Here is a 25,596-nt window from a genome sequence, read left to right on the forward strand (position 1 = left end):
GAAATTCTGTATGTTTTCTCATCTTCCCTTCTCCTCCTCTTTTCCCCTCTTCTTCCTTAATCGTCAAACTCTATCCTATGAAAATATGGTTCTCTAAAGCTCTTGGCTATGATCTAGCCACATAAACAATTGTCAATGTGTTTGAAGAGGGTTGCTCAGTCCTGTGTTTGGCCTTCACAAGGCTAGAACTGTTATATATACAAAATATACACAATGAAAATGTATAAATGGCTATACATAAATACATCATGCATTTATCCACAAAACAGACTAAAAACTTAATAAATATTGAGTTAATGAATGAATAAATAAAGCTGGGCTGCCAGAATTATCATCGCTAAGGGACTAAATTATGTAATTGTCAGAAATTTGATTTTATGAAATTTCTCAGTAGATATCAGGTTCCAGGGAACTGATTCATATAACTAATATCATAAAGAGTAATTGGTGAAAGTATGGGTCTAGTGTAGGTATGAATGTATGACACTGATTCAGTAATTAATTACAACCGCTTTTATTTGTTCACAGAACTGAGCAGATCTATTTGGGGAGCTATTCTTAATGTAGTGTTCAATTAGAGATGCTGCATTAACTTCAGAAAATTTCTGTTAAGGATAGCCATCTAAAGAATAAACACCATCTCCTTGGAACAGAATTGGACTAGAGTCAATTTACATTTCCAAGATTTGACTCCCATCTTCAAAATTCTCCCAGTTATTCCTTACTTTAGATTCACCAATCACTAATAGAATGCAAATAATTACAATCATCATCTAGCATTAATCAAATATAGTTTATAATTTATGACATTTAAGGAAACATTTTATATCTACAGAACATAGTTGTTAAAAATCTTGTATCAAGAAAGTCATTCTTTCATGAACTTTGACATCCTAAATTTTCTGAATCTTCACCTCTTGCACTGGATATACCTTGCTTTTGTACTCTGTAGCCCACATTATTCACTGATTTCAAAGGAGGAAAATAAGTAAGTTAGTCACTTGAAGTTTAGCCACCCTAGGAGAAACAATCAAAGAAATGTCTATTTTAGTTTTTCCAATGCTAGATTTGCTCTAGAGATAAAGTACTTATTAACAGGATGTTGGTACATGAGAGGATGAGTGATGAGAGGATGAGTGATAAGAGAACTGACTCCCTAAATCTGGATAATGATCAAACTATTACATCTGTCCAAAAAGATAAGGCTTCAAAGAAGAAAATGGATAAAAGATTAGAGAGACACATCCAGGCCAGGAGGATGACCAGATAATTTTTGAGGGGGAAGGGCCTGAATACCCAATACAGAATGGTTGTGAACAGAATACACCAGATATTTTAGGCGATATGATGCTAGGATGAGAAAAACTATCAGTAGTTGTAAAATGAATTAGAAGCAGCAGCAAAATAAATCTTCTTCAAACCCTAAATGATGTGTTGAGTTGGGTAGACTATTAAGTCATATCAAAAAACAGAAATGCAGTTTTTAAAATAAGAGGAAGCGGGGAGGGAACAGATCAACTCTAATCTTCTTGACTACAGACTCAAAAATCATCTACCTCTACCTAGATAGAAGTGCTCACAAGAACATTCCAGATACTTTTCATTTTAATGAATTTTTAAATTCATAGATTTGGTTATTTCCCTATAGATTCTTATCTATATCCCTACCTATTTTCTTATCTTTGACCTTTTCACCTCCTCAAAAATGATTCTTTGTTTTTGTTAAGCCCTGAAGAGACACTTAAAAAGATGAGAATCAAGTGCTATGTGGCTACGGTAACTAAACAACATTTAAAAATGTAATTAATTCCATCTCTAAACTGTTTAGCATAATTTGGGGGAAGAATAGAAAGTGGCAAACTCTCAGTTATTTGGAACAGACAGATGTAAACAGAAAGAAACAGAAACTCTATCCACCCACCCCCACCAACAAATCATTTCCATTATACCAATTAAAGATTTACCTAGTTGAATAAGCTCCCAAATTCAGAGATGACAAAAACCCTGGAGGAAGTATTCACATTAACCACTTATAAGAAAGTTTTAATTGCTTTGAGCTTATCTACAATCAGCAGAGTGTTTTGTTTGTTTGTTTGTTTTCCAAATGAGTTTTATTTAGAAACATTTTAGGCAGAGCATATATTCTCCAGCTCACCAGAGGCTCTACCACTCACCTGTTCTCAACATAATACCTAATTGGTCCCTCATGACAGGCATAATGCCATTTGGGGAATGCATTGTTTGAAGAATATTTTGCTATGTTTGGGGAAGAGAGCTAAGCTGGGTGGAGTCTGATATTGTAGCAGAGTAAGGTTACATGAGGTGGCTATGGGTAGACAACATAAAATACCAAAGAATGTCAAGAAGCATGAAATAGAAACTGGGAGAGGGAGGGATCAGTAAAGGGCTTTGCCTACTACACAATAATTTTGCCTAGTTCCAAGCTGATTACACCACTCTTGCTTTTGTTCTAGAAGGTATGATACCTAGGCTGGTTGGGAAGATGAAAATCTTAGGCTACCATACTTATGCCCACTATAGCCAAATTATCTTCTGTTTACTTTAGGTCTCCATTTGGTCCCTAACTTTCCCCCAATTTCCCCTACTCTAGGAAAAGAAAAGAGAGCTACATTCTGGTTAATGGCTATTGATAGAAAAAAGAACACTTGTTCTTATAAAATCCTCATTCCTTGCTACCTTATGAGAACTTCAAATTCTAAACTGCATAAATACATACACACATACACTTCAATGATTAAACAGGACTGGATACATAATTTGCAGGACCTCATGCAAAATGAATATCTGGGTTCCCTTATTAAAAAATTAAGATGGTGATAGCCAAGCATCAAGCCAAGTATGAGTCTCTTCTAAGCATGGATCCTATGTGACTGACTTCACAGACTGCACACCCCTGGAACCAACCCTGGTTAAATGATTTAAGAAATACTGTGTTAAAAAATGTTATACAGATTTCATTGCAGCAGAAATTCTCAGAGCCTTTTATATGCTAATGTGCATTGTGAACCTTCAAGAGGCACATGCAGACCAGTCCCCAAATACACTTGACCAAATTCTTCTGAATTATTATAAAGGTAATTTTGTAGGACCACTGTTCCATAGAACATACATTGTAAAATGCAGCTCAGGCTATGAAGATAGGTTGTATCTGGTTTAACATCAATTTGTTAATCATAATCAATTTGGCATTTCCTCTATATTTGGAATGAAGTAACTAGAGATAACTACAGATCAAATGATGTGGATTGATTAAATCTATTGTTCAACTATTTGGTCTTTGACTATTTGGAAGGTAAACTCAGAAGTCAAACAATCCAGACGTTTTCTGGGCCACTGTATTAGAGATGTCTGAGACTATCTCCTAGGCCAACTTATTTTTCACCCTTTATCTTGTCAGTTCAGAAGAAATAGCATCTTTACTTACCATTACCTAGTTCCCAAGAAATGTTGTACTTTTTGCTGGCACTGTACTTCAGCAGACTCAGGGCACTAGAACTGTTCCAGGAGTTATTGGGATTGCGACGTAGTGCATTTAGAGCAAATATCAGGTGGAGTCCAGAGCAATCAGCAAAGTTATAAAGTTTGTCTAGAGACCTGGCTGGGAAGAAGTAGAGAAAGGCTTGTAACTTTCAAATCAACATCCCCAAAAAGGAAAATATTAGCTACTATAAAAAACATTTCTATGAGCTTCCTGCTAATAGGAATTGAACAGAGAGGCTTCCAAAAGGACTATTACCTTTTGGTTCAGAGTATATTTCAAGGTGATTTCAGAAAGCAGCACACACAATTTGAGATAAAGGTTGCAAACTGGTAACTAAGTCTAGTCCACAGAATATTTTGTTAACAACAACAAAAAAAACTGAAATGCTAACATTGAAAACTGAGAAGATATTACAAAAGTAGCTAGATTTCTAGCTTTTCTTGAAAAATCACACAATCTGGCACTGTTGGATCTGTATTTATGAAATGATAGGAATAGTGTCAGGAGATAAGGCCAGGAAAGATGACTGGCTGGGGAGTCTTAGAAAATAGCTCAGTCTAACAGCACTCCCCAAAAAATTTCACTCAATTCCACACTTCTAATATTTCTGAGAATGGAAATACCATAACCAATGGTAGAAATATGTTCATTGTTAGGCTGATCCCAGGTACCATGAATGCTGTTCACCATGTTCCATTCTACTCCTTCACGTCTATTTGCCACCATTCTGGCTCTGGCTCTCATCTCCACTTGCATAAATTATCACAACAATGTAATTGCCTCTCTATTTCTAGATTCTTCCCATCCTGCCAGATTCATCTTTCCCCAATTACTTTCATCAGTTTCATTTACCCCTCAAAACCTTAGTGGATTTTCAAGACCTTTACTTTCTTTATTTCAAGGCCTCTTCAACTCAACTATAATTTTTCAGCCTATTCTATTATTGTCAATGAATTCTTTGTAGGTGTATCCAGTTCTATTTGTTACAGAATCCCCTGCCCCACTGGCCTTTGCTCTAATTATCCTCATTTGTCTTGACTTTTTCTTCTCTTTTAAACATAACCAGATCTTACTTGTTTTTTTTTAGACAGTGTTTCCCAAAGTACAGATGACATGACTTTAAGTGGTACACATATTGAAAAAAGTTTTAGGTTAATAATTATGTATAGGGGTTCACATTATCCTAGTATTCATTATCCAAGTTCGTAGAGCAGGATTTCTCAAAGGGAATATGGAACACCAGGTGGGGTTCCACAAGATGTCATTAGGGGGTTCTGCAAAAGATGATCCAAAGTGACAAAGGTACCCCATCAGTAGTAGGTCTTTTAGAACTATAAGGTAGGACTGTAATCATTTAATTGAATCCATTATCAGTTTTTGAAGTGGGATATAGGGTTTCTGCCATTTTCATCTTTGTATGTGCATAAGGAAGTGCTTTTTAAGCAGCATCAAGAAAAAGGACAGAAATCGTCTCATTTCAGTTGAAAAGAAAATCCATAGGAACTTATCTCATATTGAACCCAGAATCAAGTAACTAAGCAACAGAAAGAAAAGGCATAGGTTTCACATTAAAGAAATAAACTTATTTATTTTAGTTTCAAAATAGTAATTAAAATTAAAATGCATTTATAGGCCAATTAAAGTGATCATGAAACCAACACATGTGTATATTAATTTTATAATTATCTACCTAAGCCTGACTATGCCACTCAGTAAGAAAATGGTTTTTTATAAACTCTTATAGAAAATGTCTTAGGCTACAATTTTATTCATATTGCTTTGGCATATAATTTTAGTAAGCTTACTATTCAACACTGTTCATTTATTTTCATGTTGAAAACAACACTAAATTCATAAACTTTTAAAAAATAAACCTGACAAGCCTATCTTTAGAAGAATTATATCCCATTTTGGCTTAAACCAGTTACTTTAAAAAAACATATATTTGCCTTGTAAGTTTCAAATTCATGAAAAGAAAAAGAAAAGGATTAATCTCAAGAAAGAAAGTTAACTACATTTTTCCCCCCTTTTCTAGAAAGGCTGTCTAAAAAGTCATTTTTAGTTTTAAATAGGAGGGAAAAAAATCTGTTGCAACTCACCATGTACTACATACCATACCTCAATAGCATTTATATGATAAAACTTTGTGATAATGCTTTTAGACCTACTTGGGTAAGGTACAAAGAAAATCTAGTAGGAAATTTTTCACAGGAAAAAGCAAAGTTTCTTCTATCTATACCACTGATCTATATTGAAGTTGGTATCCTTTGTGGGGAGGGGGAACCTACAAAAGAATAGGCTAAGATGTTGTCCAAACTAAACAGATTCTTAGGAAAATATCACGCTATTTGAAAGACATTGGATTATAATACTTACAACTAAATGATCACACTAACATACTATGAGCTTTAGATGTAAATTTTATCTAGAAGTTCCGAGATTTGAGAATATTTCAAATCTTTCTCTGATATAAAAAGTTTGAGAGGGCTGTCCTAGAGTTAAAGGATGCTTAGGAAAATAAAAGTAATCTTTACACCAAAATATTCACTGTTGAACCGACACTGACATAAAAATTCCTTTCTCTTGTCAATATCCTCACTAATGAATTCAATGATTCAATTTCTCCAATATAATGCAAACCCAGTATAAATCTTTTGGAAAGCTATGTGGCAAATCTGAGCAAAAGAGGCAGGGTTTAATGAGATCAATGAAAATAATGTATGATAATTGCTCAAATCACATGCAAATCCACTAACAAATAAGAATCTAGAATAATTAGATCAGTTACCTGAACAAAAGAAAACTCACAAGGGTGATAACAAAATAGGTTGCTCAGAAAATAGTTTGAATATTAAAAGATCAAATGAGGTCTATTTTGATGTCTTTAATATTTATGATTGTGCTATAAAAGTTAAATTAATTTATCAGAAAAATACTCAGTATCCAATTAAATATCATTCTGTTCAGTTTGTTCATAATTGCAGTAACAGTTTATAATTTGTTAAGTTTATAATGAAATATACTTACTTTCATAATTTTTAATTTTACTTATGAATCAAAACCCTAATCAAACTTTTGCATCAAAACTTCATACAAATGATATTCTCTTTAGGTAGATTGAGCCCCTTTAAAGTGGCCTTTTTCTAGATCTGATTATCTTCATATAGTGAGGATATCCTGTGTTTGCTTCATGTATATTGGAAAAACAAATATATATCAAACACAAAAGCAATCAAATCTGTGATTTCATGGATTTAATGGTTTAAGACAAGGCAAAAGGTATTTACAAAAGAAATGTCAGTATAATGAAAATGTGGAGAAATAACAATATAGATGGTTTCTTAACACAGCAGAAATTGAGAACTAGAGTGCTAGAAGTTTGAGAAATACTTTGTTAAGGATAAGTTTAAGAACTGCCTTCTCTGTGAAACCATTCTTCTGTAAATACACCAATTTCCCTACAGTGACCTCAAATTAACCTTCTTTAAACTCAACGTCTCTATCATTTGTTGGCATCTGAGTGCCTTGTGACATCTCCTGTGACATTGCCTTACCTTGGGATTTACCTCTTGATTTAGTCACTTGTCCAGAGTGAATGGTTTACTTCCCCAGTTAAACTGTCAACTTCCTTAAGGCAGGTACTGTATCTCATTATGTCTTTCAGAGCATCTATCAAGAACAATTTCCTGCCTCAAAATCATGCTGAGGAGTTCTCACAGCCCAAATTCTGTTTGTTGTATTAAAATGGTCTAGTAAGAAACTGAAAGGTCCTAATGAGAGATCTGTGTAATAGCTATTATTGCTAGTTCAAGAAATGTACTCAGAGTCTACTGAAAATTATGTATATTTGAATACAGAACATTTAGTAGATGCTCAACAAATGTAATCTTCCTCAGAATATCTGTAGTCAGGTGCCATCCAAGCAGATATTAAAAAACAACTTTCTACTCTCTCCACCAGAGGGTGCCAATGCCTCTATATCCTCTATTCAGGTTGCCTTGGCATCTCAGAAATATAATGCTAAGGAGCCTTGCCTAGCAGGCCGTTGAAAACGAGGAGCTGGTCCTGAGAGAGATGGAAGAAATAGGTTTTGAAGTCATCTATAAAGTGCTGATAGTAGATGCCATGAAAGTTCTTGAGAGTTCTAAAGGACAAAATGAGGACAAAATCTTCAGAAATGTCCACATATAAAGATTGGGAAGGAGGGAAAAAAGGACAGAGAAGAAGGAGGAGAGTCAGAAATGTATTCTTAAGGAACCCAAAATAAGACAGTTTCAAGGAGGTACTAGGCAATGCCAGTAGGTGTTGGTGAGAAATTGAGGAGAAAGGGAGAAAGAAGAAGAAAAGTATTATGGTTAATCAGAAAAATGAGGTTAGAGACTAGATTTAGGTTGAGGTGTGAACTTAAAGAATGAGTGGTAAAGAAAAAAATAATAGAATTTGGTACATTGAACTAACTTCTTGAAGTTCTGTGACAACAAAAGGAAGACAGAAACAAAAGAGAAACTAGAGTAGTACCAGAGTTAGGTTAAAATAAAAAAAAAAAAAAAAGCAAGATCCAAGACCATGATCTGTCAAAAGTCATTTCTTCAACAAGGCTAATCTCAGCTTTATATTTCAAAAGGAGAAGATCAATGAATTCACTCTAAGATACAAATGATAGTCATTTTCTTTAGTTTCCTCAGGACATGGCACTTTAAAAACAAAATAGATAAACAATCCAACATACAAAAAATAGGCCTCCTGTTAATCTAAGCAACTAGGTGGCTAGAATTTTGAGTAGGATTCATTCACTTATTCAACAAATATTTATTGAGTACCCACTGTATGCCAGACAACATCATAGTCTCTAGGGTTAAAGCCATGAACAAATCAGAAAACAGGTCCTTGCCCCATGAAGTTTACTTTTAATGTAGCTGCAGTGGGGGTCAGTGGGGTCCCTAAAACAGGGTAGGGGATAGTAGAACCAATGAAGGTGGTATGGTATTTTAAATAAGGCTCACTGATAATGTAACATTTGAACAGAGACCCCAGTGGAAGTTAGGAAGCAAGTCAGAGGGTTATCTATGGAAAGAATTCCAGGCAGAGGGTATAGTAAAGGCAAAGGCCTGAGACAGGTATGACACTGGTGATTGTAAAAAACAGCAGTGGGGCCAGTGTGGCTGCCTCAGGATGAATGAAAGGGAGAGCAGTAGAAGATGAGGTCAGAGAGACAGCAGGGCTGGATTGTGTAGGGCCTTACTGGTCTTTGTAAAGACTTTGGCTTTTATCTTGAATGATACAGGAAACCACTGAATGGTTTTGAAAGTGACCAGATTCATATTCTAAAATCATCACCCTGGATGAGCTAAAAAGAGACTGCAGGGGGAAGAGAGGGCAAAGGTGAAAGCGAAGAAACTAGCAAGCTGCTATAATAGTAATTCAGGCTAGACCTCATAGAGGCTTGGACCAGGGTGGTAGCAGTAGAGTGGTGGATGTGGTTGGGTTCCTGGGATGTTTAAATGATAGAACTGATTAAGATTTGCAAAGACTAGATACGGGGTATTAGGGGAAAAGAGTGAAGGAAAACTCAAGCTTTTGACTTGAGCAACAGAAAGATGAACTTGACATTTAAGAAGGAAATGTAGAAGATGGGGGAGGCAGAAGGCAAAGCTCAGAATTTTGGTTTTGGATACATTAAGTTTGAGATAACTAATTGATATATAAGTAAAGACTTTGAGTGGTCAGACTATACAAACCCAGAATTAAGGGGAGAGATTTTGACTGAAGATATAAATCTAACTAAACAAAATATTTTGAAAGGTTAAGAGAAGTACAAAGCTATAAAGGAGGGAGAATGGAAATGTCATAGGGATTTTCTGATTTACAGATAACCACTGTCTTCAAAGCAGCCTATACCAGCCCTTCCCCCTGCTCCCTTTTCTTTTGAGCACCCAAAGGTTTCTTGTTTCTCACCCTCCTTGTCTCCCTCTCTAGGATTAGGTTCTCTCTTTTTCGTCCTGTTTTTATTTCCCAAAGTAACAGCTACCCTACCCCACCTCCAACTCTTTGACAGAAATAATTAATATTTATATAATAATTTATTTATATAATAATAAGATAATTTACATAATCTTATGTAAAGTGCTGTATAAATAAAACTCTTAGATGGGGCCTCATCCCTCACCTTCCAAACTGATAGCCACCTCTAAACTCCTCTTCTGTAGAAATTATGGAGCCATAAGTGTCACCTGGGAATTAAATAGTGATTTGCTAAGTAATTTCGGCTTCCAATTGTGCTTCCCCAGAATTCTGTCAAGATGAGGCATTAACTCAATTCCTAGGAAGTTATCCCAGTGTTAACCCTACCCCAAACAGGCCCCTGTCCATTAAGTGCTTTTTTTCTAGGGGGTGGGGAAGCAGGAGGCAGTTGCCTCAGAGGACATCAAAGTATCAACTGAGCTGTGTTCAAGTATGTCCCACAGTATGTCAATCATACCTTAATAAAGTTATTTTAAAATGTCTCCAGCTAATGTCATGCTTAATGTCAGAAACTCAACACTTTCTCCCTCCAGATAAGTTTTTCAGAAGTGTATAAGGATCAAGAACAAGAATTTTGACTGAAATGTTGTTTACAGTAACAATAAATTAGAAACAACCCAAATGTCTATCAATGAGAACTGATGAGTAGTTTAAAGAAGATGAACCAGACCTACATGTATCAGAAGAGGAACATCTCAAAAACAAAATGTAGAGTAAAAAAAGTGAGATGCAGTATGATACTCTTTACACGAACTGTTAAAACACACAAAAAATATTATACATTCATTATGGAAATACACTATATGTTTATACAATATACTATAGATACACATATGTGTCCTACACATATAGCATAAAAGAAAAATGAGGAGAAATGTAAATTAAAAACACAGTGGTTAGTGGCTACCTCTATGTTGAGATGGAGGGCGATGGGATTAGAGAACACTCAGATGGGCTTTAATGATACCTGTAAAGTTTGCTTTCTTAAAAAAAAAAAGGATCTGAAGCAAGTATGTCCATATATACTCATTAATCTTAAAAAGTTATTAGTGGGTAGATGAGCGTTTTTTCAGTATTCTCTATGCTTTTTTGTCTAGTTTTTTGTTTTCTTCTTAATAAACATATTAAAAAGAAAAAGGCTGTAACACATTTTAACGAGGAAGGTTGCCCCTGGGAAGAGGGGCTAGGATAGGCGGTGATGAGAGGAGAAGGAGCAGGAGACTACTGCTTCTCGTCATAAGCTCCTCTGTACTATTTGATTTGTTACCTTGCCTATTTACAACTGTAATAAAAATATTATTTTTAATGATATTGATCTTATACTAGATAAGTTTGAGGACCACTTCACAGATTTTAAATTCTTTGATGTCTTGCTCTTATTTGTCCTGGTGTCCTTGAGTCTAGGTGCAGTGCCCAGCACACCATGCGGCTACGTTATATATTTATTGTTTGCAGTATTTTACTTCCTGAACATTATAGTTCATCCTGTTATCTCAGTTTTCTAATTATTGGTCACAAATTTACTTCTTAGACACATCATTTAACTCTATGGTAATTCAGATTCCTTAATTTTCAGGTATCAATAATAATACCTCTTTTGCCTACCTTCCAAAGCTATTTTAAATTTCAAATAAGAAAATGGATATAAATTTTCTTGAAAAGTATAAAGCATATATGAATTGAAGAAATGTAGATCACTGAAAGACTGGGAAGCATTCTCAAGAGATCATGTCATCACCTTAATGTCCACAGTCCATCTTTTTGCAGAACACGTCAGTAATAATAAAAAACCAAAAAGCTTACTTTCATACATGTGTGTTGAAGCCTCTGAATATGGCTTGTTGTTCTGGTGGGATGAAGGCAGAAGTGGCGATTGTGATATTTTGGTTTAGGGACAATGTGGAAACTGGCTTCTTTAGTCATAAAAACATTTTCTTAGGAAGATATTTCTTAAAATATCATGGTGACATACTAACTAGTTTTTTGGCAAAGGTCCCACTGAGCCAGTGATAAATCTTACTGTATGGCACTAAGAAGTAGAACACTTCCTGTTTTACTTAAAAACATTTTGGCTCTAGGATAGACTCAGCTCTCCCATGAGTGAGGGGATTGGGAGCTTAATAATGCAGGGAAGAGAAATGTTTACACACAGATATGGCATGTCTCTCCAAAGACTGTGATTCTAATGGGGAACAATAAAGAGCTGGACTGGGAAAGGAGGGACAGAGTTATGGAAAAAGGTCACCAAATACTTGTTGGTACTGAATTAATCATTTAGGTATTGACGTACCCAAAGATGAGGCATGGATCTTGCTTTCAAAGGAATTTATAGGCTGAGATACAGTAACTCAGATACAACCACATTATCAACACAGGATAGAAAAATGAGACAGGAACATATGCACTAGTCATGTTGGTCACATAGAAAAGCCACACTTTTATACTATATTATTTCTCTTTTGGATGTGAAGGTGGAATGTAGTTGCCAAGCCTGAAGAGTCTTTGTCCAGAAAGGGCATAGAGAGAGAAGTCTCTTTGCTTAAGCCACTGAAACAGTGATTAGAACACATACTTGCTGATTTCTATCTCAAAGTGCCCACGAGGCCAAGGGGCCTCTCATGGTTACAGGAGTTCTCAGTTTATAATGTTCTTGTGTTCCGAAGACTCATTTGTCAGTCAGTTACAGGAAACTTGGTACATATTTCCACAAATAAAAACAAAGGCACAAATGGGAGTCACTTCTTTAGACTGGACAAGAGTGGCTGTACAAACCCATTCTGAATAAAAAGCTATAATACTAATGGTATAACAAAGTCTGATCCCTATATGTACTATCTGTATGTGTGTTTTGAATTTTAATTATAGATGCTAGAATCCCCTTTCCTGAATACAGCCCTTCAGACACTCTCATCTGCTAGTATTGAACATGAATATTTACTGACTTTAAGCAATGACTCGGTGTGTATGTGAACCATGAAACATGCCACTCAGAAATCCTGCTACAGGAGGTATAACTGGTTATTGACTCCAGTTGCTCCCCTTTCTCATTCACCACTGTGTTCATGCTGAGGCCACACTTCCCATGAGCTGTTCCCAGTAACTGACTGAACATGATGGCCAAAGAGATTAAGGCAAGTCTATTCTAGCAGGTTGCAGGACTCCTGCAGACAAATTTGGCTTGAGGACTCTCCATCAGCCTGACAGAACCTTTTTCAGAACTGTGCTATAGTTGAAGTCTCCTAACTTATTCTTCGTTCCTTCTCCCCACAAACATTAGACTAGCCTGGAAACTTTCTTTTCTTTGGCCAACTCCCCCAGCCCCCAATCAATTTCTGGCACATCTAATCCTATCTTTGTATCTGCTTCTTGGCATACTTGAACTACTGGAAATGATAGAATGGTCAAAGAAAGCAGGCAGTAATATGGGGATTTGGGACTAGCTCGCTAACTACCCATCTTGAGTGGTAGTAAAGATTTCAGTGGTGGTGAGTTAAGAAAACAATAGGTAGAGGGAGGCAGCTGCAATAATTTAACAGATGTGGGGGGCGGGGGGTGTCTACAAAGACTGCATAGTTCTAGATTACTGCAAAATTTTACTGAGGCTCTGAAGAAAAATAATGAGAAACTGAGGGCTGTTAACAAGCAGCAAATAGCTAAGTGTGAGAGCCAGAAAACTTCTGTGATAGAAGAGCAGACATAGCTAAGCAGAAGACTGAAAATGTGATAGAGTTACAGAGCTTCAGAGACATTTGAACGCTCAGTCAAGACAGGTTTGTTGTGGTAATATCAGGGCTCTGGTTGGAAAACCCAAGCATCATGAAATATGAGACAGGGGCATATGGATGGATGCCCCAGATGTTGGAGCTGAAAACCCCTCTGAACCCCCCAGAGCTTACAAGGTGGCCCACCCTAGTAATAGGTAGCATTTGCCCTGTGTTGGAAAATGCTGCAGAAGCCTCTCCTTGCAAGATATCAGGTGCCCCCTCAGGACCTACCCTGCTCTCTTCTAGCTGCAAGGCTGATGACTAGGACTAAAGCCCAGCATTACCCAGTTAACAAAATGAAGAAACTATGCAGCCAAGGAACTGTGAGAATTCGCTAGTAAGTATCAACAGGCACTGAGGATGTACTTCTGAGACTGGATTTTGAAGATGCCTGATCAAGGGCCTTATTCATATATCCATTACAGCATGGTCACTTCCTTCTGTCTCTTTTGTTCCTCCCTGTACCAACAGCAAGGATAACTCAGGCATTTCTACTTTTTTCAACATGGCCATTACTTTTTTCGAGGCTTCTGAAGACATCTTGGCAGCAAGTTTGCCCCATCCCCTTGTATCCTTGCTGGGTGTTAAATCCCATGTCCCAGGAAAGAACCCCCCCCCCCAAGTCAATGAATTCTTGATTATTCAGCCTTACATCCTGGGCCCTTGCATAGTCTTTAATGACAACTGTCCCAATTATTCTGGTCTAGACACCTTTAGGATATACACTAATGAACTCTCTTGTAATTTGTAATCCTCTGCTCTAAACCCCAATTTGTTTATACAAATTTCAGATCAGATAATCCTCATAAGACTTTAAAACCTCCTCTGGAAAGACACATTTTGGCAATATATATTAAAAACTTTAAAAAAGTATATACCCTTTGAATCAAAAATGACTTCTAAACATTTGCTCTGAGGAAATATACAGAACTGCATGCAAACTACGTAAGAATGTTCATCACAGCTTTGTTTAATGGTAGAGAAAGAGAGACAGAGAGAATTTGACTGTGACTAGCTACATTTCCAACAAAAGGAGAGTGAATAAACAAGGTAAAATTCAAAAAAATGCATCACAGAAAAATATTTTTGACATGGGAAAAATATTATACTGCTAAGTGAAAAACAGCAGGCTGCAAAACAATAAATATAATACTGTTGTTGTTAAAAAAAAACCCACCACAACAAACATTTCTGTGCTTTAAAAGTTTTCTGCATTGGCTACAATTTGGGCTTTTGTCTTATTATAACCTTGATGGAGATCTTTTAGATTACAATTAACATCAGGGAATTTGAATCATCTTTTGGGTAAACATACATATACCTATACATACATAAATGCATTTATTCTATTCTGGCCCTTAATTGTTCTCAGCTTTCACTGTAAATATTTGTGTGCACACATATGTATATGTGTATATGTGTACATAAAGGCAGAGAAGGCATTAAAGACCACAATAGAAAATAACAAAATATTTGAACATTGGTTTCCTAATCAACTTTTGCAGTTCTCCTTGGAAAAGCCAATATATTTAAGAGAAAAAAATCCTGTCTTGCTCGCATATAAAGCAGTGTTGTTGATTCAAGAAAGCAGAAGCAGCTATTAAATCAACACCACCACAATCACCAAAACAAAATATAGCATGTGTAAATGGCTGTGTTGGCTATCTCTCTCTCTTCTTGGCACTTGTCTATATTATTAGTGTGTGTTAGCGTGTGGGAGAAACCACCTAGGTCAGCTGCACAATCAAATCAAGACTCAGATGGAGGCTCTCAAGAGGTTCCCACTCATCCCAACCCCCACTCACCCGCTAACTGCATCCTCCTTTCTTTTAGCCCTGGTGAGGCATGGGCCCCGGTCAGGGGAAAGCAGCAGGGCAGATGCTACAGTTTTAAGTGAAATCAGGTGTTGCCTTCCCTGAAGTGAGATCTGGAAAATGTCAGTCCTTAAGTAACAGTTATTGGCAGCTGGATGCTCAGCCTTCCCCACTGGGCTCAGCCTTCCCTTTCCCTGCAAGAAGTATTTAGGCTTTTCCTTTTCCTCCCACATTGCCCCGATCGCCTTCATCTCCTCTTTAGAGATCATTGAATGAGAATTCCCATTTTGTAGATATTCACCTGACATGATTCTAAGTGTGCTGGGGATGGGAAGGTTTTTGGTAATAGAACATACAAGTGTCAATAAAACACTCTATGGTATTGTTGGTGACTTAGACTTCTACCTGTGGAGGAAGGATAAAAGATTTCTTAGAGGAGTGGGGAGGAATGATTGAGTCCTGACTTTCTTTTCTCCATATGTTGAGAGCTACAGGCAGAAACATAGCACACAAGTTTGATAAACTCAAAGCATCAAATGGAGCTGAGAGAACATTCTTTGGGTTTCTTTTCTTTTTCTTCTGCTAGGTCAGTCTGGAACTACTCCATCAAAGAATTGCAGTCCAGACTGCAGAAACACACATGTGCACATGCACAGACAATATATGATCATCTTTATTTTATTTGGTTGATTTGCATAATATGTCTCAGCACTTTCTGGGGTTGAATCAAGTAACAATAGAGGAGGTCTGGCAATCTCATCTTAACAAGAGTGTGGCTCCTTTTGGGGAGACAGCCCGACACTTACTCAAGAGGACCTGGATTAAATGTGGATCACTATGTGTACAGGGTCAGCACCAGTGATTCTCTAGCTGGGACAAATGCAGTCTGTGATGAGACTTAACAATTCTGAGTTTAGTTGGTGAGTTAAAACCAAATCAGAGGAATGGCCCCAGAACTTAAAATTCTGAAAAACTAAGCAACAACTCTACAAAAAGACTCCCTGGACTATGAGCCATGGATAAAACCAAAAAATGCTTTATCACCCCATCTCTCTTCACCTAATACTCTTTCTAGGTAATCTGATCCATCCCAATGGCTTTACATACCTATATGCTAATAATTCAGGCCGAAATTTAAATCGCCAATCCAGGGTTCATCTAAACTCCAGACTGTCATCTCTAATCTGAATGATCCACAGGCATTTCAAATGATACATAAACTCATCAGCTACCCTGATAGACATTTTTTTTTATATTACCTGAATTGATGAATGAATGAATGTCATAGTCATTTGTTAGTAATCCTGAAAATTATCCTAGGCTCCTCCTTTTCTATGATCAAGATGATCAAATTCATCTTCTAAACTTTCCCAGATTTTCCCTATCTCAGTCCAAATCACCTCTCTCCTAATTCAGGCCACTGTATCATGTACACAAGTAACTACCACAGCTACCCATTTAGCACCCTTGAACTCCATCTCCATACTACAGCCCAGAGAACTTTCTAAAGAGGAGATCTACACATCACCTATTCTTGTAGTAATATTCTTGCCAAACATATTTAAACAGAATCTAATTATAAGGAAACAATAAGACAAATTCAGATTTAAGTTCATTCTACAAGAAAACTGTCTGGACTTTTAAAAATGTAAATGTCACAAAAGACAAAATATAATTGGGAAACTAGTTCTGGATTAAAGAAGACTAAAGAGACAGGAAAACTAAATATAAGCATGATTCTTGTTTAGATGCAGGATTGAGGGAGAGGGAGTGCTAATAGCTACTACCATGGACATTATTGGGAAAATTAGGAAAAATTAGGATATGAAATTATACATTAGATTATACTGAATCAATAAAATCAAGTTTCTTTGGTATTGTAATGGTATTGTGGTTATGCAGGAGAAAGCTCTTGTTCCTAGGAGATCTATGCTAAGGTATTTAGGGGGGAAATGTCATGATGTTTGCAACTCACTTTTAAACAATTCAGCAAAAACTTACATAGATAGATGGATAGATGACAGAGAGAAAGAAAGCAAATGTGGCAAAATGTAAACAATTAATGAATCTAGTCTTTCAATTTTCCCTCAAATTTTAAATTTTTCAAAATAAAAAGTTACGGAGGGAAAAACAAAAAGAGTATTTCTAGTCACCACTGCCAAACTATTCTTCCAGTAGTTATTTTCCATGTTCCTCAAATCCTTGAATTTCTTGGATATTAAAAAAAAATGGTATGGAGGTCATTAAGGTTGAGCTATCAAAGCCATTTACTCTCATCACCTGCACGTTGGGCAGGCTTAATTCCCAAGTACACTAATGCAAGTTAATAATTCAAGACTTAAAAGCTATACATAGAAGTGGTTAGGTAGTTCAACAGACAAAATGAATTCTAGCCAGCCATTTTTTTTCACATCAAAGAATATAAGCAATACAGACAATTACAAGCAGACTCTCATTGAATACCCATAATAATCAAATGAGATACTTACCTTCATTTTCGAGATGAGAAAACCAAGAAAAAACCAAACTGAAGTATATCCTTGACGTTTGTAACTGTTCAACATATGAAGTACATTATTAAGTTTTATAAGAAGTTTTCAAAGAGTAAACATGTTAACCTTTTAAAACAAGATGTTTGAATCTTTTTTATAGCATTATCAATTTCTATTTGTCATTTATATTATAGCTTTATTCTGCCTCACAACAAAAAACCCTGTTAAAATCCTTGTTGCATTTAGGATAGCAGCCTGAAGGTTCTTTATGAAGGAGTCCCTGTCTCCCTATCCTTCCTCTTCCCTTGCACATCCCCTTTTTACTCTCTTTGCTATAGTCATACTTAAGTATTTGTACTTTCTTGAAACATAGGTTCTCTCATGCCACCAGATTTCCTGGTGGTGGTGGTTTAAATCAGAGGAAATATGATGTGGCTCTTCATACCACAGGTAAGCCTAATGTAAGCATATCAGGCACAAGAACACCCAAGACCAAATCTACACAAAGAGGGGGTCAGGAGATAAGGATTCTGCTTCCAGTATGAATCCTGAAACTCAACTCAACTTCCTTATCTTCACTGAGCTTCAATTTATTCATCTATAAAAGGAGGTGGTTAAACCAGATGATTGCCAATGTCCATATGCTCTTTGCTCTCAGTATCCATGAATCTATGAAGCTGCTCTAGAGAAAATACAAGAAAACAAGAAGTTGTGAAAGTCAAATAGAAGATAAAGTTCTAAATCACAGTCAAATTTAATGGACTTCACTGATGATATAACAGAAATACAAAGTGTGTCATCTTTGAGATTATATCAAGTTACATATGAAAATCTAAATAATATAGTGAAACATATGTGAAGTGAGAGATCAATTTTAAGATTCAGTATGAGATTTAGCTCTGCTTTGGTTACCAAGGTTCATCCTAGAAAGATAAAGATGGTTCAACATATGCAAATCAATCAATGTGATACACCACATCAACATAAGAAAGGATAAAAATCACATGATCATCTCAGTAGATGCAGAAAAAGCATTCAACAAAATTCAACACACACTTATGATAAAAACTCTTACCAAAGTAGGTTGAGAGGGAACATATCTCAACATAAAAAAAGCTATTTATGACAAACCCACAGCCAACATAATACTCAACAGTGAAGAGTTGAAAGCCTTCCCACTAAAATCTGGAAAAAGACAAGGATGCTCACTCTCACCATTTATATTCCGTATAGTATTGGAAGTCCCAGCTATAGCAATTAGACAAGAAAAATAAATAAAAGAGATCCAAATTGGAAAAGAAGAGGTAAAATTGTCACAATATGCAGATGACATGATATTATACATATAGAAAACCCTAAAGACTCCACACAAAAACTACTACAGCAGATAAAAGAATTTGGCAAGGTAGTGGGATACAAGATTAACATACAGAAGTCTCCTTTCTTTACACTAACAATGAAATATCAGAAAAGAAAAGAAGCAATCCCTTTTAAAATTGCATCAAAAAAAGAAAATATCTAGGAATAAATCTGCCCAAGGAGTGAAAGGCTTATACACAGAGAACTACAAAGTATTAATTAAGGAAACTAGAGATGACTTAAAGAAATGGAAAGATATCCAATGCTCTTGGATTGGAAGAATGAATATTGTTATAATGGCCATACTACCCAAAGCAATGTACAGATTTAATGCAATCCATATCAAATTACCCAGAACATTTTCACAGAACGTTTATTAGATTATTAGAACAAATAATCCTAAAATTTACATAGAATCACAGATGACCCAGAATTGCCAAAGCAATACTGAAGAAAAAGAATGAACCTGGAAGAACAACCTCCCAGACTTTAGATTATCCTACAGAGCTACAGTAATCAAAACAGCATGGTATTGGTACAAAAACAGACATATGGATCAGAGGAACAGAACAGAGAACCCAAAAATAAACCCACACACCTAAGATCAATTAATCTTCAACCAAGGAGGCAAGAATATACAATGGAAAAAAGACAGTCTCTTCAACAAGTGGTGCTAGGAAAACTGGACAGCAGCATATTAATCAATGAAATTAGAACACTCCCTCACACCACACACAAAAAGTAAACTTAAAGTGGCTTAAAGACTTAAACATAAGATGACACTATAAACTTCCTAGAAGAAAACATAGGCAAAACATTTTCTGACATCAATGTTAGCAATGTTCTCTTAGGGCAGTCTACCCAGGCCATAGAAATAAAAGCAAAAACAACAACAACAACAACAATGGGTCCTAGTTAAACGTATAAGCTTTTGCACATCAAAGGAAACCATAAGCATAACAAAAAGACAACGTACAGAATGGGAGAAAATATTTGCAAGTAATGGGACTGACAAGAACTTAATATTTCCAGAATATATAAACAGCTCATACAACTTAATAACAAAAACACAAACAACCCAATCCAAAATGAGCAGAAGACGTAAACAAGCAATTCTCCAGTGAAGACATACAAATGGCCAATAGGCACATGAAAAAATGCTCAATATTGCTAATTATCAGAGAAATGCAGATCAAAACTACAGTGAGGTATTATTACTTCACACCAGTCAGAATGTCCATCATTCAAAAGTCCACAAAAAATGAATACTGGAGAGGGTGTGGAGAAAAGGAAACCCTCCTACACTGTTGATGGGAATGTACTTTGGTGCAGCCATTATGGAAAACAGTATGGAGATTCCTCAAAAAATTAAAAATAGACTTACCATATGATCCAGCAATCCCATTCCTGGGCATATATCAGGAGGGAACTCTAATTTGAAAGGACATTTGCACCCCAATGCTCATAGCAGCGCTATTTATAATAGCCAAGACATGAAAGCAACCTAAATATCTATCAGATGCATGGGTACAAATGGGCTTATATCAGTAAAAATAATTAAGGAAAGGCAGAAATTAACAGGCTTTTTTACTTTAGAACTTTCACTCTGAGTGTGGCAGGGAAGATGGATTTGGGGGCTGGAAAGCAGGGTAGGGCTAGAGACAGAAATAGAATATATGAAATTATTGCAATACTATAGACAACAGTTAGACTTTTGATTGGTTAGATAGAGAAGATGGAAGAATAGAAGATGTTTGCAAGTTTTCAATGAGAAAGGGGTTGTGACTGATAATATATTTGAAACAAACAAAATTTTTAAACTTCTCAGAAAATTCCTTCAGGTTATTCAAATGTCTCTTTTTCAGCGAAGCCATCTTTCGCAGGAATTAAAAATGGCATGAACAGTGCACCATTTTCTTTTCCTGGGCATACATGAGGACATTTGCTGGATTCCCTCGCAGCTAAGGGTGGGAGCACATGACTTGGTTTTGGCAAAAGTGAATATGAGCAATAGTGATGTGTCACTTCCATAACAAGTTACTTATTGGCTACTGATCCACCCTCCATCTCTCTCTGCCCCTAGAAATTATATATCAATGTGGCAGCATCACAATGTGGAGGAAGCCTGGAATCCTGATCCATGAATGGAGTGATGAATCACCTATATTAGACTCCCTCTGAACAAAAACTAAACTTTTGTTGGGCTAAACCACTGATATCTGAACTTATTATCACAGCATATCATAACCTATCTTGATTAATACACTTTCCCTGACCACCATTTCTAAAATTTTCTCTGCTTCCCCATACACATACAAAAAATCCCCAAACACGCACACACATATACTGACACACTTCCTATCTTGCTCTTTCTTCTCGTTGGCAACTTGTCACTCTATAACCTACAATGCATTTTAAATATTTATCTTATTATCTGACTTCTTCAGTAGAATGTAAACTCTATGAGGGAAGGGATTGGTGTGTGTTTGGTTCATTATTATAACCTCAATAAAACAGTGTTTGGAATATGGTGGGCACTCAATAGATATTTGTTGAATGAATGACTAAAAAGATGGTAAGTTTAATTCTGTCTGGAAAACAGACTTTCAAGTGGAGAGGTAAGAAATCAAACTGCAGTGTAGGCTACAAATGCCTTGGCCAACTGATGGGGAACTCTGAAGCTGCCTGTCAGAGTTGCCTTGCATCAGACCAAATGGTTCAGCCTTTATACTCCAACTCCATTTAGTCACTAATGTGAGCTGCCCTGAGAAGGGTTGACCTTGGGAGAGGCAGAGCCTGAAGGAACTGACAGCTGGAGGTTGCTGTTTGCTGACTTCATTCCCCACATCTGGGCAGCAAGTAATTCTTTGAAGGGAAGTCTGAGCAATACATCTCTATATCTACTGCAAATGAGGAAAGAAGAGAAGGCTAACAGCTAAGATCATCAGATTTAGCAAATACAAATAATGCTATTGCATTAATGTAAGCATGTTCCATTAACATTTGGGACATATTTATGCTAAAATTGTTCAGTATTTATTTGAAATTCAAATTTAAATGGGGGTCCTGTATTTTATCTGGCAGCTCTACTAAGGGCTGAGTCTCAAAGTAAAGCCACAGTTGTCAGGTGAGATGTAAGTGGAATTTTCAAGAAGATATAAGAGGAAGTCATAGAATGATCCAAGAATCAAGATGAAATAATTGCAGTAAGATCCAAGGAAGAAGGTGATTTTCAAAATAATAAGGTGATACAATATCAAAACTTGAAAAGTAAAGAAGATAGATAAGGGAAGATAAAGACTGAGAATTACAGTGACTCAGAGGCTAGAGATATAAAAGCTTAAAAAAGGAATGGATTCTAATGTCAAATGACTGGCAGAGCACAGCTGAAATATTTGGGGGGTGGGGGAAGAGGGGTGGTGAGGTATGTCGAATTAGCTGTGGTAGGGCATGCCTTGCCACAAGATGGCACTCATAGTTCCTCTTTTTCTCAGTTTCTATCAATAAACATTTTGAATAAAATTTTATTGTCATAGAACAAAGAGAATACCTTATGTTAGACAACTTACATATAACCTTGTGTTTCACATTCTATCATTTTCTCTCAGCTTATCATTGTTTTTCCCTTTAGAATATGAAGACACAACGAATGCTAGAATTGAGGAGAGGGGTGGAGGAAGGCATTAGAACCTGGAAGAAAGAGTAAATGTAATGCTACTGCAGACACTGAGTACAAAGCCTTAACAAAATGCATCTGGATTGGCAATCAGATGAAGATAGATAAGCTTCAAGAAAATTAATACAGGTGGAAACAGAAGCAGACTACTTAGTGTCAAGGACTGATAATGTACTGAGAAAGTATATAAACTATGTGTTTAGCCCATCAGCTATGAAAGATAGGAAGGAAGATAGGTGGACTTTTTCCTTATAAGTAATTCCTTCCCAAAACCTTTTGTTTGCTTTATTTGTAAATTTAAAATACTTTACCAAAAATACCTGTTAAATGGCAGCTGACTTCACATAACAAATATCTCTACAAAGCAAATATATTTGTGTTGCAGAGATACTTTTGCTTAACTTAACAGTCCTGTTAGTCCCCCAATATTGTAGCATTTATTTCTTTTCATAATAATTTCATGTCTATTTGTCATATTATACTGCCCCTAGAGTGAATGTTTGAATGGAGATCGAGAGAGATCACAAGATTTGCCTAACATCACACGGCTAGACAGAAACAGAGCCAGGGACCAGTTTCTGGTGCCTAATTCCATACTCCCTTCTGCTGAAATTATTCTTCCTGTCACTTGATTTCTACTTCAAGTTTTCCACTTATTTAACTTTATTTTTCTGGCACACATAAAATGACAATGGTTCTTTGAAATTACCTTGTTTTGAATATTTTCCATGCTGTATCAGATATGTAACAGTTAAAGATTACCTGTCTCCAGAACACTATGGGAAAAAATGCTCATTATCGTCTCTGCTTTTTACAAAACTGAGTGTAACCTTGAGCTGAACTCAAAAGAAGAACTTACAGGTTAATGTACCATTGAAGAGGTAAAATTCTGTGCCTGTTGTTTCAGGTGTATAGATACTTCTGCTAGAGTACAGATTTACTAAACAATCCAAAACAGTTTTCCTTTCAGCCAGTAAATCCAATCATTAGCTATTTGTTTTTATCTTTTTTCATTATCAAAGCGAAAACATTATTCGTATCTATACCAATAATGATATTTGTGTGTATGTGTGAGTCAATACGCTTGCACTTTATTTACATGGGGAGCACTTAAAATCCGTGATGCTTCCAAGGTTACATTTTCCACACCAAGCATTAACCCTGTCCACTCTTCCCCCGAGTCCACCTCCTGCCACCACCTGGCCTTTGAACACAGGGCACGCTCATTCCTGGCTTCCAAGCCCACGGTGCTGCCACGAGGACCGTGCCCCAGGCGTCCGGTTTCAACACTGTTAGGTTAAAGCTGCCGGCATTTAAAACCCCATGGTGCCCTCAGTGCCCAAGAGCAAAGGAAGGGGGACCCCGGAGGCCTGACTGCGAGCCCAGTCCTCAGCAATGGCTGTGGTGTTGCTCAACATGCACACAGCTTGCTGTACTTTGGCCAGGTCTCCACCAGGTACCACAGTGGGAGGCTGGTAATTAATGCCAACTTTAAAGCCAGTGGGGTACCAGTCTGCAAACTTGATGCTGCCCTTGGTCTTGATGGTGGCAATGGCAGCATTGATATCTTTAGGAACCACATCGCCATGGTACAACAGGCAGCAAGCCATGCATTTACCTTGGCGAGGGTCACATATCACCATCTGGTTGGCTGGCTCAAAGCAAGCATTGGTGATCTCTGCTACAGAAAGCTGTTCATTGTAGGCTTTCTCAGCAGAGATGACAGGGGCATATGTGCCAGAGGGAAGTGGATGGGAGGATAGGGCAACAGGTTGGTGGAATTCTGTCAGATCAACATTCAGGGCTCCATCAAACCTCAGGGAAGCAGTGATGGAGGACATAATCTGGCTAATAAGGTGGTTAAGATTAGTGTAGGTTGGGCACTCATGTATGTGAGGATCCAGGTGGGTACCTTATATTCACATAAAAATCTGTTTGATCTATTTAGACATAAAGAAGAGTGAATGAAGACAATTTTTGCTGTGTTTCTCCCATTCACCTCCCCCACCTCAAACAGAAAAAAAATGAGTGGAGGGGATTCTATAGCTAGTTCACCAATAACTCTATATAAGCCAAACAAACAAACAAAAACTTCAAACTTGCTTTGTGGCTAGGCCTCCATGGGGGAACAGCCTTCTTACTGACTTGGAAAGAATAAAGGGTATTTTTGAACTCACAAGTGTCTGAAAACATCATGTCTGAAAAGTGTGGTTGGCATTTTTATTCATTTAAAAGAGTCTAATGAAGCCCAGCTCCTTACAAATTCCTACAAAAAATGAAGAAAAGGAAATGGTTCCTGCCACCCAGGGGTCAGAGTAGTGGTATTGCTCTAACCAACTGTACAAAGGGGACCTGTCATTTATAGATAGCTCTAAAGTCATGCATTAGCAAGAACACCATGAAGACTGGCCCTTGCCCAAAAAATTTACTCAGAGAGACATTTAATATGGATTAAGTACAGCCTCAAAGAGAATAGCTTTGAAGAAGGGCTTTGAAAAGGTCGTAAGAAGATGAAATGAGGAATGCTGTTACTTAGTGCCTTTATTAAACAAATGCTTGCCTTAGCTTTTCTCCAGCACGTCTCCAAATGTGGCAAAGTAATCATGACATGCCCACTACACAGATAAAAAACAACTTGGAATGTGAAATTTTTCATTAGGATGAACCCTCAGGCCAATGGTTTAGTCTCAAAGTGTGTGAACACTGTATTTCCATCGGCCTGGAGACCCTTTCTCTCTCATGGGCATATCTACTGTTTCATGAACAGCTCAGGATAGTTTGGATTTCAGATGGTCTCCCCTAACTGTCAAACCAGTTAAGTTCGGAAACCCTGTTTTCCCTAACCCTTATAACATGTCTCATCCCTTCAGGGTTTTGCTTTAGGAAGAAAGTAACCAATCACTGCTACCATTACAGCAGACAGCACTCTAGGTGTAAACTCTTTTGGAGTCACGGGCACTTTCTGTTA

General features: G+C 36.8%; 1 protein-coding gene across 2 annotated transcripts in view; it reads right to left on the reverse strand.

The window, feature by feature from the left end:
- Positions 1-25,596, reverse strand: part of HPSE2 (heparanase 2 (inactive)) — a 569,659-nt gene that overhangs the window by 215,548 nt on the left and 328,515 nt on the right. For both annotated transcript variants that reach the window (XM_006210536.4, XM_015244637.3), the window contains exon 4: positions 3,446-3,619. In XM_006210536.4, coding sequence (XP_006210598.1) covers positions 3,446-3,619 — 174 coding nt within the window. The remainder of the gene's footprint in view (positions 1-3,445; positions 3,620-25,596) is intronic.

This window comes from Vicugna pacos, chromosome 11 (genome assembly GCF_048564905.1).
Source record: "Vicugna pacos chromosome 11, VicPac4, whole genome shotgun sequence".
NCBI lineage: Eukaryota > Metazoa > Chordata > Mammalia > Artiodactyla > Camelidae > Vicugna > Vicugna pacos.